Here is a 17,831-nt window from a genome sequence, read left to right as displayed (position 1 = left end):
ACATTAGTGTGGGATTGCACTGAATCAAGAGTCCAGTTTATTACCACGTATTTCATGAAATCTGTTGTTTTTCAGCTGCAGAATAGTGCAAAGATCTAAAATCCCTGTACTTACAAAGAAAATGTGAAAATGACGTAGTGTCTATGAGTGTGGGGAAATAGTGGAAAAAGAGAGGAAAAATACTGAGGTAGTGCTTGTGGGTGCATTGTCCATTCAGAAATCAATGGCAGAGGGGAAGAAGCTGTTCCTAAAATGTTGAGTGTGTGTCTTCAGGTTCCTGTACCTCCCCCCTGACGGTAGCAATGGGAAGAGGGCATGTCCTGGGTGAATGATGACACATTCTTGAGGCATCCCATTTTGAAGATGAACTCAACAGCAGACATCTACCAGCTCTCTGATTCTGCCTCCGTGGATGCTGCCTGAGCCCTGGCCTTCCCGACCGATTTGTTCAGATTGCATTCATCACGAGGTCTGGTATAACTCAGCGTGTGTCTGAGATCACTGGGCTAGACGGGCTAAGAGCAGATTTCCTGCACCACACTCTATTTTCGTGGCACAGTTACTGAGGTGAGATTCAATTCCAGATTTATTTAAGTTCAATTCCCCAGCTGGGAGCTGATAATTATTCCCAGCCTGGAGTGCTGTGTTGCCAAGTCCTGCTATTTTGAACAAAATGTACAAATAACCTGAGATCTCTATCCTCTTGAAGCACCATTCAATTTCGCATTAAGTGTCCCTCTAGGTCTCTGCCTGAGCACACCTTTGTTTTCAGTCCTAATTCCCCAATGGTCTGAAGTACTTGATGCTATCTCACTAAATCAGAAACTGCCTGGCACACAGACTGTCCCCAGTCCAACATCACAGGGTTATCAAGATACAAGATTGTTCAGTGTCATTCTCCGCACACCAGTGCAAAGGAGAATGAAATAATTGTTTCTCTGGATCCAATGCAGCACTAAAAAAAACACAGTAAGTTAAAGAACAATTGTTTAAAACATCAATAAACATAAATACAGAAGACAGCTTGTATGCATAGTATGCCCATAAAGTGACAGTCGGCACAGAGTGTCTGTAACTAAGGTGACTCTGACAGGAAATTATCAAGTAGTGGTGTTGGGGGTGTGGGGGGTGGGTTAGTGGTAGCACCACAACGCCTTATGTGCAGTCAACCCGGGTCAAGTCCCACCGCTGCCTGAAAGGAGTTTGTATGTTCTCCCCATGAACGGGTGCTCACTGTAGATTGTTAATTGCCCAGTGATTAGGCGGGGGTTAAATCAGGGGATTGCTGGGCAGAGCAGATCGAAGGTCCAGAGGGGCCTGTTCTGCACTGTGGATGAAACGGAATCTCCTTCCTGATGGGAGAGGGACAAACAGTCCATGATCAGGGTGGGTGGGATCCTTCACAATGTTACGGGCTCCTTTCTGGACGTACGTCCGTGATGTTTTTATTTTAAAGTTAACAGCAACATTGTCCCGAAGGAGAGCCTCAATCGCGCAAACGGCAAAGCAACAGCGAGAAACACACAGAATATTGAACATCAAACTGCAGAGTCCTCGGAACAGTGTAGGAGTGTTCAGTTTAGTTCAAGTTAGCTCCGTGTCGTTCACTGACTGCGGGCCAGTCTGCCCCGATCAGAATCAGAATACCAGCAACACACGTAGCATGGACCAGTCATCTAGAAATGAGTCCGATCAAACCTTGCCCCAGACTCCTGCAGTGAGGAAGAGGGAGAGGGACACCAGTCCGGCACGGGTAGACGGCGCTGAACACCCGCTCGCCCTCCACTCCCATCCTTGTCCGCTTCAGTCCTGCTCAACACGTCAGTCGGCGAGTGATGGGTTTGCACTCTGCCATTAGGCCGCACACTCCACCCTCAACCTCACTGAATTCCCTCAGAGACAGCAGAAGCTCAGTCGGCCCAAACGCACAAAATGGAAATGTAAATGACAGGCTCTGTTCACGCAGAGATTAGTGTAGAACTATTTTTAAAGGAGAAGATGAACAAACACAAGAAAGCCTGCATAAGCCTTAAATCCAAAGTAACACACACAAAGTGCTGGAGAAACTCAGTAGGTCAGGCAGCACCTATGCAGAGGAATAAACAGACGACGTTTCGAGCCGAGGCCGTTCTTCAGAACTGAGCAGGAAAGGGGAAGATGCCAGAATTAGAAGGAAGGGGGAGGGGAAGGAAGGTGATAGGCAAAGCCAGAGGGTGGGAAAGGTCAGGGGCTGGAGAGGAAGGAATCTGATAGGAGAGGAGAGTGGACCATAGGAGAAAGGGAAGGAGGAAGGGACCCAGGGGAAGTAATAGGCAGGTGGGAAGAAGTGAAAAGTCAGAGTAGGAATGACGGGGTGGGGAATTTTCATTTACCGGAAGGAGAAATCGATATTCATGCCTTCGGGTTGGGGGCTACCCAGATGGAATAAGAGGTGTTGCTCCTCCACCCTGAGGGTGGCCTCATCTCGGCACAAGAGGAAGCCGTGGACTGACACGCTGGAATGGGAATTAAGATGTTTGATCACCGGGAAGTCCTGCTTGCGGCGGGTGGAGCAGAGGTGCTGGACGAAGCGGTCCCCCAATATGGCGGGTCTCACCAGGGTAGAGCCCACACCAGGAGCAGACGACCCCAGCAGATTCGCAGATGAAGTGTTGCCTCACTGAGACCCTGATGGAGGGGAGGGAGGAGGTGTATGGAAGGGAGTAGCACTTAGACCCCTTGTAGGGGTAAGTACCAGAAGAGGAAGTAGTTTCATGAACTGACGGTAGGACGTCACCACCGTCTTGCTGATATTCGCAGGTACTCACAAACATCCACGTATTAATAACAACCAGGACTGCTGCTGTGGAAGCTGAAATTTCACGCACTCTGAAGGGAACCAGTTCTACAGATGCAGGATACACAAGCGGCCTCTAGCACCATTGGATTGTGGTGGAGCTGGACTCGTGCACTGTACTGCTACCGCCACCCGGGGAGGGAGGAATCCGAGATCAAGCACGGTCCAAAGATCGGTGCAAATACTGTCTCGGACATTTTTCTTGTGATCATAAGGTCCTGTTGGACATTTGCAATGTAGAGTACTGCAAACACCTAAAGGTTAATATTCAGGTTGAGTCAGTGTTGAGAAAAGCAAGTGCAATGTTAGCATTCATTTTGAGAGGACTGGAATATAAAAGCAAGGATGTAATGATAAGATTTATGAATTCACTTGGAGTGATATACTGAATTTGTAGAGGAGGTTCACAAAAATTATTCTGGGAAGGAAAGGGTTACTATATGAGGAGCATTCGAAGGATCTGGGCCTGTACTAACTGGAACTCAGAAGAATGAGGGGTGAAACCTGTCATTGAAACTTGTCGAACGTCAAAAGGCCTCAATAGAGTGGATGTGGAGAGGATGTTTCCTGTACTGGGGGAGTCTAGGACCAGAGGACACAGATAGAGTGGATGAGGAGAGGATGTTTCCTATAGTGGGGGAGACTAGGACCAGAGGACACAGATAGAGTGGATGTGGAGAGGATGTTTCCTATAGTGGGGGAGTCTAGGACCAGAGGACACAGATAGAGTGGATGTGGAGAGGATGTTTCCTATAGTGGGGGAGACTAGGACCAGAGGACACAGATAGAGTGGATGTTGTGAGGATGTTTCCTATAGTGGGGGAGTCTAGGACCAGAGGACACAGATAGAGTGGATGTGGAGAGGATGTTTCCTATAGTGAGGGAGTCTAGGACCAGAGGACACAGATAGAGTGGATGTGGAGAGGATGTTTCCCATAGTGCGGGAGTCTAGGACCAGAAAACACAGATAGAGTGGATGTGGAGAGGATGTTTCCTATAGTGAGGGAGTCTAGGACCAGAGGGCACAGATAGAGTGGATGTGGAGAGGATGTTTCCTATAGTGAGGAGTCTAGGACCAGAGGACACAGATAGAGTGGATGTGGAGAGGATGTTTCCTATGGTGGGGGAGTCTAGGACCAGAGGACACAGCTAGAGTGGACGTGGAGAGGATGTTTCTTGTCGTAGGGGAGTCTAGGACCAGAGGACACAGATAGAGTGGATATGGAGAGGATATTTCCTATAGTGGGGGAGTCTAGGACCAGAGGGCACAGATAGAGAGGATGTGGAGAGGATGTTTCCTATAGTGGGGGAGACTAGGACCAGAGGACACAGATAGAGTGGTTGTGGAGAGGATGTTCCCTATAGTGGGGGAGTCTAGGACCAGAGGACACAGATAGAGTGGATGTGGAGAGGATGTTTCCAATAGTGAGGGAATCTAGGACCAGAGGACACAGATAGAGTGGATGCGGAGAGGATATTTCCTGTGGTGGGGGAGTCTGGGACCAGAAGGGTCACCCTCAGAATAGAATGACGTCCTTTTAGAACAGAGATGAGGAGGAATTTATTTAGCCGAAGAGTGGCGAGTCGGTGGAACTCATTGCCACAGGTGGCTGTGGAGGCCAAGTCCCTGGGTATATTTAAGGCAGAGGTTGATAGATTCTTGATTGGTCAGGACATGAAGGGATACGGGGAGAAGGCTGAGAGGGAAAAATGGATCAGCCATGATGAAATGGCGGAGCAGACTCGATGGGCCAAATGGCCTATAATCCTGCTCCTATATCTTATGGTCTCATAAAGCTGGTCTTTCATCTTTAAGATTCCCTGGCTGTTACCAGAGAGAGTTTACGGGATCTTGCTCAGAAAGGGTGGTGAGTGTGGCTGCACTCTACTGGTTTGGTGGTTTGGGTTGGTGGAAGGGTGTGAGAGACAGATCTCACTTTCTCCACACCTTGAGCCTCTGGAAGATCCAACCAAGAAAGGTCTCCAACAGCTCCCTACTCCTCCAGTGTCATCAAGAGGACGTGGCCTCATCGTCATGAGGAAACGTTGGAGATGGGTTGAGCGTGTGAGGGGGAAGCGAGACCAACTCCATCACCAAGACAGCACTTCCCTGAACCCCTGAAGGATGGAGGAGACACAGGAGACAACTTGGTGCCATATTGTAGAGGCAGAACTGAGGACCCTGAATCACACCTGGGACACAGTAGAGACGATGGCCAAGGACAGACAGAGCAGGAGGAATTTCATTGCTTCCCCAAATAACAGCGGCGTAACAGGCAGTAACCAACTAACTGTACAGAGGCCGATTTAAGTGGTTGGGGGCATCCTGGGGGTTTGAGGAAGAGAGGAACGAGCTTCACTTTTTCCACTTTACAGAGGCCAACTGAGTTAAGTGCCATGTACACACATACTTACCAACCACAGCCAAGAGAAACACAGATGACAGAACGTAAAAATCTAACCTTTTATTGGGACTTTCTCCCGGGACTACGAACTATTTGGAGTTTATAGAACACAAGCTGTTCCCACTTCGAGATCCAAGATGCTCAGTCAGGCAATTCAGAGAAGTTGGGCCTGGTCTGAGCTCCCAGGGAACCACTCACACCCAGGGTCTGGGCCACAGACACTAGACCTGGAGCTAGACGTGAAACACGCCCAGTGAGTGTGGCCTCCGACCTTTCCTCTGGTACCATCAGGGAGGAGGTACAGGAGCCGGAAGACACACACTCAGCGATTCAGGAACAGCTTCTTCCCCTCTGCCATCAGGGAGGAGGTACAGGAGCCGGAAGACACACACTCAGCGATTCAGGAACAGCTTCTTCCCCTCTGCCATCAGGGGGAGGTACAGGAGCCTGAAGACACACACTCAGCGATTCAGGAACAGCTTCTTCCCCTCTGCCATCAGGGAGGAGGTACAGGAGCCGGAAGACACACACTCAGCGATTCAGGAACAGCTTCTTCCCCTCTGCCATCAGGGAGGAGGTACAGGAGCCGGAAGACACACACTCGGTGATTCAGGAACAGCTTCTCCCCCTCCACCATCCGATTTCTGAATGGACAGTGAGCCCATAAACATTACCTCAATATTGTTTCTGCTCTCTTTCTATACTTAATTTGAATCTATATATACATTCCTTATTGTAATTTATATAAATATTTATTATGTATTACAATATCCTGCTGAGCAAAACACCACATTTCAAGAATTTCAGGTAATTGCAGCTCCTCCTTCACCATGCCTCGTTCCTATTTCCCTCCCTCACCTCATCTCCTTACCTACCCATCACCTCCCTCTGGTACTCCTACCCCTTCCCCCTTCTCCAGCCCTTTATTACTTTCACCAATCAACTTCCAGCTCTTTAACTTACTCCCTCCCCTTTCCCCAGTTTCACCTATCACCCACCACCTTGTACTTCCCCCTCCATCCCCCACCTCCTTGGTCTGACTCCATTCCCTCTGTCTCCGGTCCTGCTGATTGGGTCTCCGACAGAAAACTGGCTCCCTGTAGCCTGCCACGCCCGAGAGCACTAACCCTACCAGATCTAGCCTCAAAATCTACCTCGTCTGCTTTGGAAGGGAGGGGGGAAAGGGGAGAGGCAAAGGGAGGAAAGAGACAGGGAAAGGGAGAGAGTTGGGGAAGGGAGAAGGGTGAGGAGAAGTGGAGAAAAGAGAGGTGGAGAGAGAGAAGGGGGAAGTGAGAGGGAAAGAGAGAAGGGGAAAGAGAGGGGGAAGGGAGAAGGAGGGGGAAGAGGGTGAGGAGGGAGGGGGTGGGTACAAAGGAGGGGGAGGAGGAAGGAGTAAGAGGGAGGGGGAAGAGATTGGGTGGATGAAGGGTGGGGAGGAGGGAGGGAAAGCGAGGGGGAAAGGGAGGGGAAGTGGGGTGTGAGGGGAAGAGTGATAGAGAAGAGGAGGGTGCGAGGGGGTGGAGGAGGGAGGGGGAAGAGTGGCGGGGAGGGAGGAAGAGTGTGGGGAGAGGGACGAGAGAGGGGGAGAGCGGAGAGGGAGGTGGAGAGTGGGAAGTGTGGGGAAAGAGAGAGAGGGAAGGGAGGGGTGAAGAGAAGGAAAGAATGTGAGAGAGAGAGAGAGAGAGAGAGAGAATTAGGGGAAGGTAGGAGAGAGAGAAGGGGAAAGAGACAAAAGAAAGGGGGGAAGTATGAGCGAGGGGGAGTGAGAAATTCCTGTGACCTTGTAGGTTTCCACAGTCCAAAGATGCACCGGTTAGTGGTTAACTGGTTATTGTAAATTGTCCCGTGATTAGAGAAACCGGCCTCCCCTCCACAGACTCGGTTTACACAGAATCAAAGACCCCATCCATCCCAATCATTCTCTCTTCTCTTCTCCCCTCTCCCTTCAGGCAGAAGGTACGAAAACCTGAAAGCACATACCACCAGGCTCAAGGACAGCTAGCCCACTGTTATAGGACTATTGAACGGTTCCCGAGTACAAGGTGGACTCCTGACTTGACCAGCTAGCTCATTATGATCCTGCATGTTATTGTTTACCTGCGTTTTAGGAACAGCTTCTTCCCACCACCATCTGATCTCTGAACTGACAATGAACCCATGAACACCACATCTCTTCTTTTCCTCTCTCTTTGCACAACTTACTGACTTTTTATGCATATGTTTCTGATTCTTTTCAATGGAAAATCCTACAAAAGATAGTGGATACGGCTCAGCACATCATGGATAAAGCTCTCCCCACCACTGGGCACACCTACATGAAATGCTGTCGCAGGAAAGCCACATCCATCAGACCTCCCCTACCCAGGCCATGCTCTCTTCTCACTGCTGCCATCAGGAGAAAGTACAGGAGCCTCATGACTTACACCACCATGTTCCAGAACGGTTATGACTCCTCAACCAAAGGAGATAACTCCACTGACTTGCCCAATCATTGTAACGTTCCCACAACCAATGACCTCACTTTCAAGGACTCTTTATCTCATGTTCTCGTTATTTATTGCTATTTATTTATATTTGCATTTGCACAGTTTGTTGTCTTCTGCACTCTGGTTGATCTTTCACTGATCCTGTTACAGTTACTATTCTAGAGATTTGCTGAGAATGCCCACAGGAAAATGAATCTCAGGTGACATAGATGTACTTTGATAATAAAATTTACTTTGAACTTTGAATGTAATTTATCATTTTTAAAATTATTATTTATTGCAATGTACCTTTGCCACTAAACAATAAATTTCACAATGTACAGCAGTAATACAGCTCAACCACCAGACTCTGAACCATGGGGATAACACCACTCAGCTTCACTTGGCCCATGTTGCCACAACCTATGGACTCAGGTCCAAGGACTTTTCATCTCATGTTCTCGATATTTACTGTTTATTTATTTATTATTATTATTTCTTTCTTTTTGTATTTGCACATTTTGTTGTCTTCTGCACTCTGGTTGAACTCCCAAGTTGGGCAGTCTTTCACAGATTCTGTTCTGGTTATTATCCACAGGAAAATCAATCTCAGGGTTGTATATGGTGACATATATGTACTTTGAACTTCAATTCTGATTCCACGCTACACTTCCTCTGTAACACTTTATTCTGCATTTCTAATACATAAAGTGCTTGAGGAACTCAGCAAATCAGGCAGCATCTATGGAGGGAAGCATCTTAAAGAAGGGTCTCGGCCCAAAACATCAACTGTTTACTCCATTCCATAGATGCTAAGCTGCTGATTTCCTCCAGCATTTCCTGTGTGTTGCTTTGGATTTCCAGCATCTGCAGAATCTCTTGTGTCTATTATTCTGCATTCTGTTATTGTTTTAGCTTGTTCTAGCTCAATGCACTGTGTTTAGATCTGATCTGTATGAACAGTGTGTAAGACAAGCTCCTCACTCCTCTAAGAACATGTGACAATAACACTGGACAACAAGGAGTTTGTTTCCTGAATACTTTTGGGTGTATCTTATGAACTCAACGTCAGTAAGACCAAAGAGCTGATTGTGGACTTCAGGAAGGGTAAGACGAAGGAACACACACCAGTCCTCATAGAGGGATCAGAAGTGGAGAGAGTGAGCAGCTTCAAGTTCCTGGGTGTCAAGATCTCTGAGGATCTAACCTGGTCCCAACATATCGATGTAATTATGAAGAAGGCAAGACAGCGGCTATACTTCATTTGGAGTTTGAAGAGATTCGGAATGTAAACAAATACACTCAAAAAATTCTATAGTTGTACCGTGGAGAGCATTCTGACAGGCTGCATCACTGGAGGGGCTACTGCACAGGACCGAAAGAAGCTGCAGAAGGTTGTAAATCTAGTCAGCTTCATCTTGGGCACTAGCCTACAAAGTACCCAGGACATCTTCAAGGAGCAGTGTCTCAGAAAGGCAGCATCCATTATTAAGGACCGCCAGCACCCAGGACATGCCCTTTTCTCACTGTTACCATCAGGTAGGAGGTACAGAAGCATGAAGGCACACTCTCAGCGATTCAGGAACAGCTTCTTCCCCTCTGCCATCAGGGAGGAGGTACAGAATCCTGAAGGCACACACTCGACGATTCAGGAACAGCTTCTTCCCCTCTGCCATCAGGGAGGAGGTACAGGAGCCTGAAGGCACACACTCAGTGATTCAGGAACAACTTTCTTCCCCTCTGCCATCTGATTCCCAAATGGACATTGAAGCTTTGGACACTATCTCACTTTTTAAAAAAATGTGCAGTATTTCTGTTTTTGCACATTTAAATCTATTCAATATGCGTAATTGATTAACTTGTTTATTTGTTTTTTCCCTGCTTGATTATGTATTTCATTGGACTGCTGCTAAGTTAATAAGTTTCGGGTCACGTGTCTGTGATAATAAACCTGATCATGAAAATCACCATAAAATTCTCCTATCACACACAATTTTTTTGAAATTGCCTATATTTGTTATTATAATTTATAATTCAGGTCAGGATAACTGATGCCAAGATTAAGGAAGGCATTTTTATTGGTCCACAAATCAAACAGGTCATCAGTGACAAGTAATTCAAAGAAATTCTAGTGGGACCGGAGAAAATCGCATGGAAGGCATTCAAGGATGTGTTGAAAAATTTCTTGGCAACTACAGAGCACCAAACTACATGCAGCTGGTTGTCAACATGCTCCAAGCATACAAAACCACGAAGTGCAACATGTCACTAAAGACTCATTTTCTGCTTTCTCATTTAGACTTCCTCCCTGCAAACCTTGGCGCTGTCAGCGACGAGCACGGTGAAAGGTTTCACTGGGACACTGTGGTCATGGAGAAACAGTATCAGGCAACTGGAATCCATCAATGCTGGCTGATTATTGTTGGGTATCTAAGTGAGAAGCCTCAGACACTGAATGCAAATGAAGATCACCAACAAAACATTTTTAGCTTAGTTGAACTATTGCAAAGCATCAGCACCGTTATGCAATTAAATGCATTACAGTCAATAAAGTTAATTTCTTGTTTCTCCAAATTCCTACATGATTCAAGTAGTCTGAAATTATATTTGAGTTCAGCTTCCAGCGGTCTGTCATAACCACAAAAAAAATTCTGTAGAGGCAATACTTTCAAAAAAAGATTGCTATCCAGTATAATAAACCAATTCCAAAAACCCGGTGCCGAGCTGGGCAGCTTGTCTTGCTGATCTCCTGGTGGGGTACAGAGATCCGCCTTCAGCCTCCCTCTCACACCTTGTCTGCCCGCTGCTGGTTGGCATTGCCAAGTGAGCTCGTCACCTAGGTGCCAATTTAAACCTTGACCGATTACTATCACTAGATATTATAATTCAGTCAGTCAGCCTGTGCCAATTGCCCAGTGTCTGCCAGCTCAAAGTCTGGGGCAGAGTTTAGGAGGTAGTGTTGGTGAAACACTTCACAAAATTGTCCCAAGGTTGGCGAGGCCTCACTCGGAGTATTGTGAGCAGTTTTGGGCCCTTTATCTCAGAAACGATGTGTTGACATTGGAAAGAGCTCGAAGGAGGTTCACGAGATTGATTCCTGGCTTGGAAGGCATGTCATAGGAGCAGCGTTTGATGGCTCTGGGCCTGAACTCACTGGAATTTGGAAGAATGAGGGGGAATCTCATTGAAACTTACCAAATGCCAGAAGGCCTCAATAGAGTGGATATGGAGAGGATGTTTCTTATAGTGGGGGGGGATCTAGAATCTGAGGACACAGCGTCAGAATAAAGAGATGTCCATTTAGAATGGAGAGGCAGAGGAAGTTCTGTGAAATTTGTTGCCACAGGCGGCTGTGGAGGCCGAGTCACTGGGTATATTTAAGGCAAAGGTTGATAAGTTTCTGATTGGTCAGGACGTGAAGGGATACGGGAAGTAGGCAGGAGATTGGGGCTGAGGGGGAAATGGATCAGCCATGACAAAATGGTGGAGCAGGCTAGATGGGCGGAAAGGCCTGATTCTGTTCCTATATCATACAGTCTGAAGAGCACAAAATAGAGGTGCTCTGGATGTTCACATTCAAAGTAAGTTTATTATCAAAGTACACACGTCATCGTATACAACCCTGAGATTCATTTTCCTGCCGGCATTCATGGTAAATATAAGAAACACGATGAAAGACCATGTCCAACAGGACGGACAAACAAGCAACGTGCAAAAGATAACGAACCGTGCAAATGCAAAGCAGAAAGCCAGGGAGCCCTGGACCTGTGCTTGTCAGCTTGGAGCAGAGAGCGAGCTTGTAAATCTGGTGGGAGCAAAGCATGGCCGAAATGGCAAGGGGGGAGCACCACGGAAGGGTGTGGGGACAGGTGGCAGGGGTGGGATGCCACGGAAGGGTGTGGGGACAGGTGGCAGGGGTGGGATGCCACGGGAGGGGTGTGGGGACAGATGGCAGGAGTGGGATGCCACGGGAGGGGTGTGGGGACAGATGGCAGGGGTGGGATGCCACGGGAGGGGTGTGGGGACAGATGGCAGGGGTGGGATGCCACGGGAGGGGTGTGGGGACAGATGGCAGGGGTGGGATGCCACAGGAGGGGTGTGGGGACAGATGGCAGGGATGGGATGCCACAGGAGGGGTGTGGGGACAGATGGCAAGGGTGGGATGAAATGGGAGGGGTGTGGGGACGGGTGGCAGAGAAGAAGCGCCAGGAGAGGGGTTGGTGCGAGTGCAGACACACCCAGCTCTGAGACACCAGGCAAGGTCATTTGATGCCAAACAATTGGTTTTTTGATCATTACAGAATGTCTCTCTGGTGCTTCCCACTCCCTCCCCTCTCCCTTCCCCTTTTCCCAACCATGATTCCCCTCTCCCTGCCCCCTCCCCACTCTCAGTCCACAATAGAGACCCAGATCAGAATCAGGATAATCATCACTCACATGTCATGAAATTTCTGGTTTACGATGGTGCTGGTGAGCCTCAGTGGGTTCTATTCGGTGGCTAACGAAACACTAAATACTTTGTTAATCACACTTTTGTCTGTCAAACAATCATGACAAGTTACAGTCTATAACTTCCCTTGAATTTTGATGTGGCAGAGTTGAGGCAAAGCGAGGCACAGGCCCGTTGCCGAGAGCATGTATAATCAGGCACAGGCCCGTTGCCGAGAGCGTGTATAATCAGGCACAGGCCCGTTGCCGAGAGCATGTATAATCAGGCACAGGCCCGTTGCCAAGAGCGTGTATAATCAGGCACAGGCCCGTTGCCGAGAGCATGAAAAATCAGGCACAGGCCCGTTGCTGAGAGCATGAAAAATCAGGCACAGGCCCGTTGCCGAGAGCGTGTATAATCAGGCACAGGCTCGTTGCTGAGAGCATGAAAAATCAGGCACAGGCCCGTTGCCGAGAGCGTGTATAATCAGGCACAGGCCCGTTGCTGAGAGCATGAAAAATCAGGCACAGGCCCGTTGCCGAGAGCATGAAAAATCAGCCACAGGCCCGTTGCCGAGAGCATGAAAAATCAGGCACAGGCCCGTTGCCGAGAGCATGTATAATCAGGCACGGGCCCGTTGCCGAGAGCATGTATAATCAGGCACAGGCCCGTTGCCGAGAGCATGAAAAATCAGGCACAGGCCCGTTGCCGAGAGCATGAAAAATCAGGCACAGGCCCGTTGCCGAGAGCATGAAAAATCAGCCACAGGCCCGTTGCCGAGAGCATGAAAAATCAGGCACAGGCCCGTTGCCGAGAGCATGTATAATCAGGAACAGGCCAGTTGCCGAGAGCATGAAAAATCAGGCACAGGCCCATTGCCGAGAGCATGAAAAATCAGGAACAGGCCAGTTGCCGAGAGCGTGAAAAATCAGGCACAGGCCCGTTGCCGAGAGCATGAAAAATCAGGCACAGGCCCGTTGCCGAGAGCATGAAAAATCAGGAACAGGCCAGTTGCCGAGAGCGTGAAAAATCAGGAACAGGCCAGTTGCCGAGAGCGTGTGTGGTGAACTATGTGCCTGTCGGGACACGCCCCTGCTGACTGCTCCTGTGGCTCCTCCCACAGGCCCCTGTATAAAGGAGACCTGCGGCCTGAAGATCGGCCTCAGTCTCCAGGACCTTGTATGATAGACACTCACTCCTGGTTCCTTCTTCCAGTCAATAAAAGCCGATATCTCGCCTACGTCTCAGTGTGAGTTATTGATGGTGCATCAGCGTGAAAAATCAGGCACAGGCCCGTTGCCGAGAGCGTGAAAAATCAGGCACAGGCCCTTTGCCGAGAGCATGTATAATCAGGCACAGGCCCGTTGCCGAGAGCATGAAAAATCAGGCACAGGCCCGTTGCCGAGAGCATGAAAAATCAGGCACAGGCCCGTTGCCGAGAGCATGAAAAATCAGCCACAGGCCCGTTGCCGAGAGCATGAAAAATCAGGAACAGGCCAGTTGCCGAGAGCGTGTATAATCAGGCACAGACCAGTTGCCGAGAGCATGAAAAATCAGGAACAGGCCAGTTGCCGAGAGCGTGAAAAATCAGGCACAGGCCCGTTGCCGAGAGCATGAAAAATCAGGCACAGGCCCTTTGCCAAGAGCATGTATAATCAGGCACAGGCCCGTTGCCGAGAGCATGAAAAATCAGGCACAGGCCCGTTGCCGAGAGCATGAAAAATCAGGCACAGGCCCGTTGCCGAGAGCATGAAAAATCAGGCACAGGCCCGTTGCCGAGAGCATGTATAATCAGGAACAGGCCAGTTGCCGAGAGCATGAAAAATCAGGCACAGGCCCGTTGCCGAGAGCATGAAAAATCAGGAACAGGCCAGTTGCCGAGAGCGTGAAAAATCAGGCACAGACCCGTTGCCGAGAGCATGAAAAATCAGGCACAGGCCCGTTGCCGAGAGCATGAAAAATCAGGAACAGGCCAGTTGCCGAGAGCGTGAAAAATCAGGAACAGGCCCGTTGCCGAGAGCATGAAAAATCAGGCACAGGCCCGTTCCCGAGAGCATGAAAAATCAGGAACAGGCCAGTTGCCGAGAGCGTGAAAAATCAGGCACAGGCCCGTTGCCGAGAGCATGAAAAATCAGGCACAGGCCCTTTGCCGAGAGCATGAAAAATCAGGCACAGGCCCGTTGCCGAGAGCGTGTATAATCAGGCACAGGCCCGTTGCCGAGAGCGTGAAAAATCAGGCACAGGCCCGTTGCCGAGAGCGTGTATAATCAGGCACAGGCCCGTTGCCGAGAGCATGAAAAATCAGGCACAGGCTGCATCGAGGTCCTGTGTTCCAGGTCCCAGGGTGTATCAACGCGACTGAACGTGATTTTCGGATGGAGATTTACAGGCCGAATCTAGGCAGCAAAGTCCAGCGTATCCAAGTGGCAGAACCCATTGTTCAGACAGAGATTTAAGCACCGGGCCGGATTGATAAGGTCAGAATTTTGGGGCCCGAAGTGAGGTATGGGCCAGTTCAGATCGCTTTTCCATGGCGTTTACTTGGCTCTGCCTGGAACTAGGAGACCCTCTTTACGGACTTTAGCACAGAAACACAATTTGCTTGTGGTTACTGTTTGCATGATTTTTGTTCTTTGCTCGTTGGATGTTATTTCATTCTTTTATTGAATACAGCTTTTTTATGAGCATGATGGGTTTTTTTTAATTCTCTGCACATTGGGTGTTAGACAGTTTTATGTATATAATATGTTTTTTTTCGGGCATCTTTGTGGCTGCCTGTAAGGAGATGAATCTCAAGGTTGTACAATGCATGCATACTTTGATAATAAATGTACTTTGAACGTTGAAATTTGTTTTTTTTTTGTGGCAGCAGTACAGTGCAATACATAAAATTACTACGGTACTGTGCAAAAGTCTTAGGCACCGTAGCTGTATATGTCATGTTTGGAAGACTTTGGCGCAGGACTGTACTCAAGGCATACAGTGAAATGTGTTATTTGCATTAATAAGAAACACTGTGCTGGGGCAGCCCATAATTTTCACGACCCTTTAGGTCCCAACGTAACATGCCTTACCCGCGGGCCTTTGCACTGTGGGAGGAAACTGGAGCATGTCCCTCTGTGCTTCCATCCCCCCCCCACTCAGCCACTTGCAAAGCATTCCCACCTCACCCCCCGGAGCACCCTGACGAAACGTACGAGGTCACAGGGAGAAAGTACAAACTCCTTACAGACACAGGCTGGAATTGAACGCTGTCCGTCGATTGCCGGCACAGTAAAGCGTTACTACCAAAGCGGAGAAGGGAGGCTGCTGTGGTGAAGGGTTGCTGTGGGAGGGTAGGTAGAGCCTGAAAGGATGAGGGTGATGTTATCCTGCAGGGTTACGTGCTGTCTCCGTTGGATATGAAGCGCACAACTGGGAATCACAGACTCAGTCTTTCTGGACTGAGAAAGGGTGATCAGATTAGTTCATGGAGGAATGGAATCACTGCTACGCTATCATGTCGTCCTCCCTGTTACCTCCCAAGCAGGAGCCAGTACGGGCTTAGTAGTGCCACTGTGGACTTTGGGTAACTCCCTGCTGGCTCTGAACTTCAAATATGTTCATTCTACTGACCTGCTCCTCCTGAAGGGTGGGTGTGAATGGTGAATGTAGCCCAGACCACCAGGTTCAGAAACAGTTATCACCTCTCAGCTATCAAGAAGGAGGTACAGGAACCTCGGGACTCACACTACCAGGTTCAGGAACAATTATTATCCCTCAGCCATCAAGAAGGAGGTACAGGAACCTCAGGACTCACTCCACCAGGTTCAGGAACAATTATTATCCCTCAGCCATCAAGAAGGAGGTACAGGAACCTCAGGACTCACTCCACCAGGTTCAGGAACAATTATTATCCCTCAGCCATCAGGAAAGAGGTACAGGAGCCTTAGGTCCCACACCACCAGGTTCAGGAACAGTTATTACCCCTCAACCAGCAGGAAAGAGGTACAGGAGCCTCAGGTCCCACACCACCAGGTTCAGGAACAGTTATTACCCCTCAACCAGCAGGCTCTCAAACAAAGGGGATACCTTCACACAACCTCACTTGCCCCATCATTGAAATTTCCCACAACCCATGGACCTTCAAGGACTCTTCAGCTCATGTTCTTGATATTTATTGCTTGTTTATTTATCACAGTGCTGTGCAAGGGTCTTTGGCACATATATACATACGTAGCTAGATTGCTAAGAGTTTTGGGAAGTACCGTAGTAATCTCTATCGTGGCTGATTTACTTCTCATTTTTCTCCTACCTTCTCCCTGTAACCTTTGACATTTTGACTAATCAACCTCCACTTTAAATATGCCCAAAGACCTGGCCTCCACGGCCACTTGTGGTAATACATTCCACAGATGCACCACCCTCTAGCTAAAGAAATTCCCCCTCACCTCTGCTCTAAAGGGACATCCTTCTATTCTGAGACTGTGTCCTATGGTCCTAAACTTCTCCACTGTAGCTACAGGGAACATCTTCTTCACGTCCACTCTGGCTGGGCCAGTCTTCTTGCCCTCTCATCCTATCCACTCCTCAGCCTTTGCAGTCGCTTTGATCCTTCAAAATCTTCCTCTCCCACCCAGCTCACTGACTAGAGTCATACACCACAGAAACAGGCCCATCAGCACAAATAGTCAATACTGACCCAAGATGTCCCATTTTCCAGCATTGGGCACATAACCTTCTGAGCCTTTCCTACCCACCTACCTGCCCAGGTGTCTTGGCTGCACTCAACCTTTCCACAGCCCACTCCCTGACCACAGGCCCCTCTCCCAAGCCTCGGCCAGCGTGACGGAGAGTGCAATGAGACCACGCGAGCAGATCCCAAGACGCAAGACCACCATGGCAAATTTTGGCAGCTCTCCAGCCGCTAAAGGCCTTTGAACTATTTTTAAATGTCTGTCTGCAAAGACATTTAGACAACGCTTAAATGGCTTTAAATCGTTTTTAAAACCAAAAATGATTTTAAATCATTTTTAAAATCAAAAATGGTTTAACACACCTTATAATATCACTAAAACATGACAATATTAAAGCAAAACTAATGAAAGCAACTGCAACGTTCATCTTTTCCTCAGGTTGGCATTCACCCCCTCCATCCCTCCACAGGCAGAGGGTGTCTGTAAGCGGGAAGGACCCGGGTCCTCGTCCCGCCTGTCAGCCGAGTCCTCCCTGCCCCTGGGTCAAGCAGGGTGGCGAGCCAGAGCCTGGGATTGTCAGATGGCTACAACACAACACAACCAAGTCATGTCAAGAGTGGTAATCCCCGAGCGGGGACCCTACCCAGAGCCCCCCCCCCCCCAATGCATTTACTCTTGGAGGGGGCTGGAGAGAGCTGGACTTTGCACATCTCTACTCACGTCATTGTACAGATGGTCAGGAGAGAACATCCCGACAAGCTGCATCACTGCACCGTACTGAAGCTGTACAGCGGTGGGTAGGACGGCTCCACAACGGGTCATCAAAACTGCCCAACGACCACCAGCACCAGCCTACCCACCGTCATGGACAGAGACAGAGAATGGAGCCGGAAAAGGGCCAGCGACATCGTGAAGGATCCCACCCACCCTGCTCATGGACTGTTTGTCCCACTCCCATCAGGGAGGAGGTTACGTAGCATCCAAACCAGGACCATCAGACTCAAAAACAGTTACTTTCCC

General features: G+C 48.9%; 1 protein-coding gene across 1 annotated transcript in view; it reads right to left on the bottom strand.

Moving 5' to 3' along the window:
* The window catches only part of adgrd1 (adhesion G protein-coupled receptor D1), a 202,776-nt gene that overhangs the window by 122,679 nt on the left and 62,266 nt on the right, over nt 1-17,831 (bottom strand). The window contains 1 exon segment of the mRNA XM_059993522.1: nt 16,930-17,074. Coding sequence (XP_059849505.1) covers nt 16,930-17,074 — 145 coding nt within the window.

This window comes from Hypanus sabinus, chromosome 18, assembly GCF_030144855.1.
Source record: "Hypanus sabinus isolate sHypSab1 chromosome 18, sHypSab1.hap1, whole genome shotgun sequence".
NCBI classification, from domain to species: domain Eukaryota; kingdom Metazoa; phylum Chordata; class Chondrichthyes; order Myliobatiformes; family Dasyatidae; genus Hypanus; species Hypanus sabinus.
The sequence above is the reverse complement of the archived record's forward strand: the minus strand, read 5'-3'. Positions and strand labels throughout refer to the sequence as shown.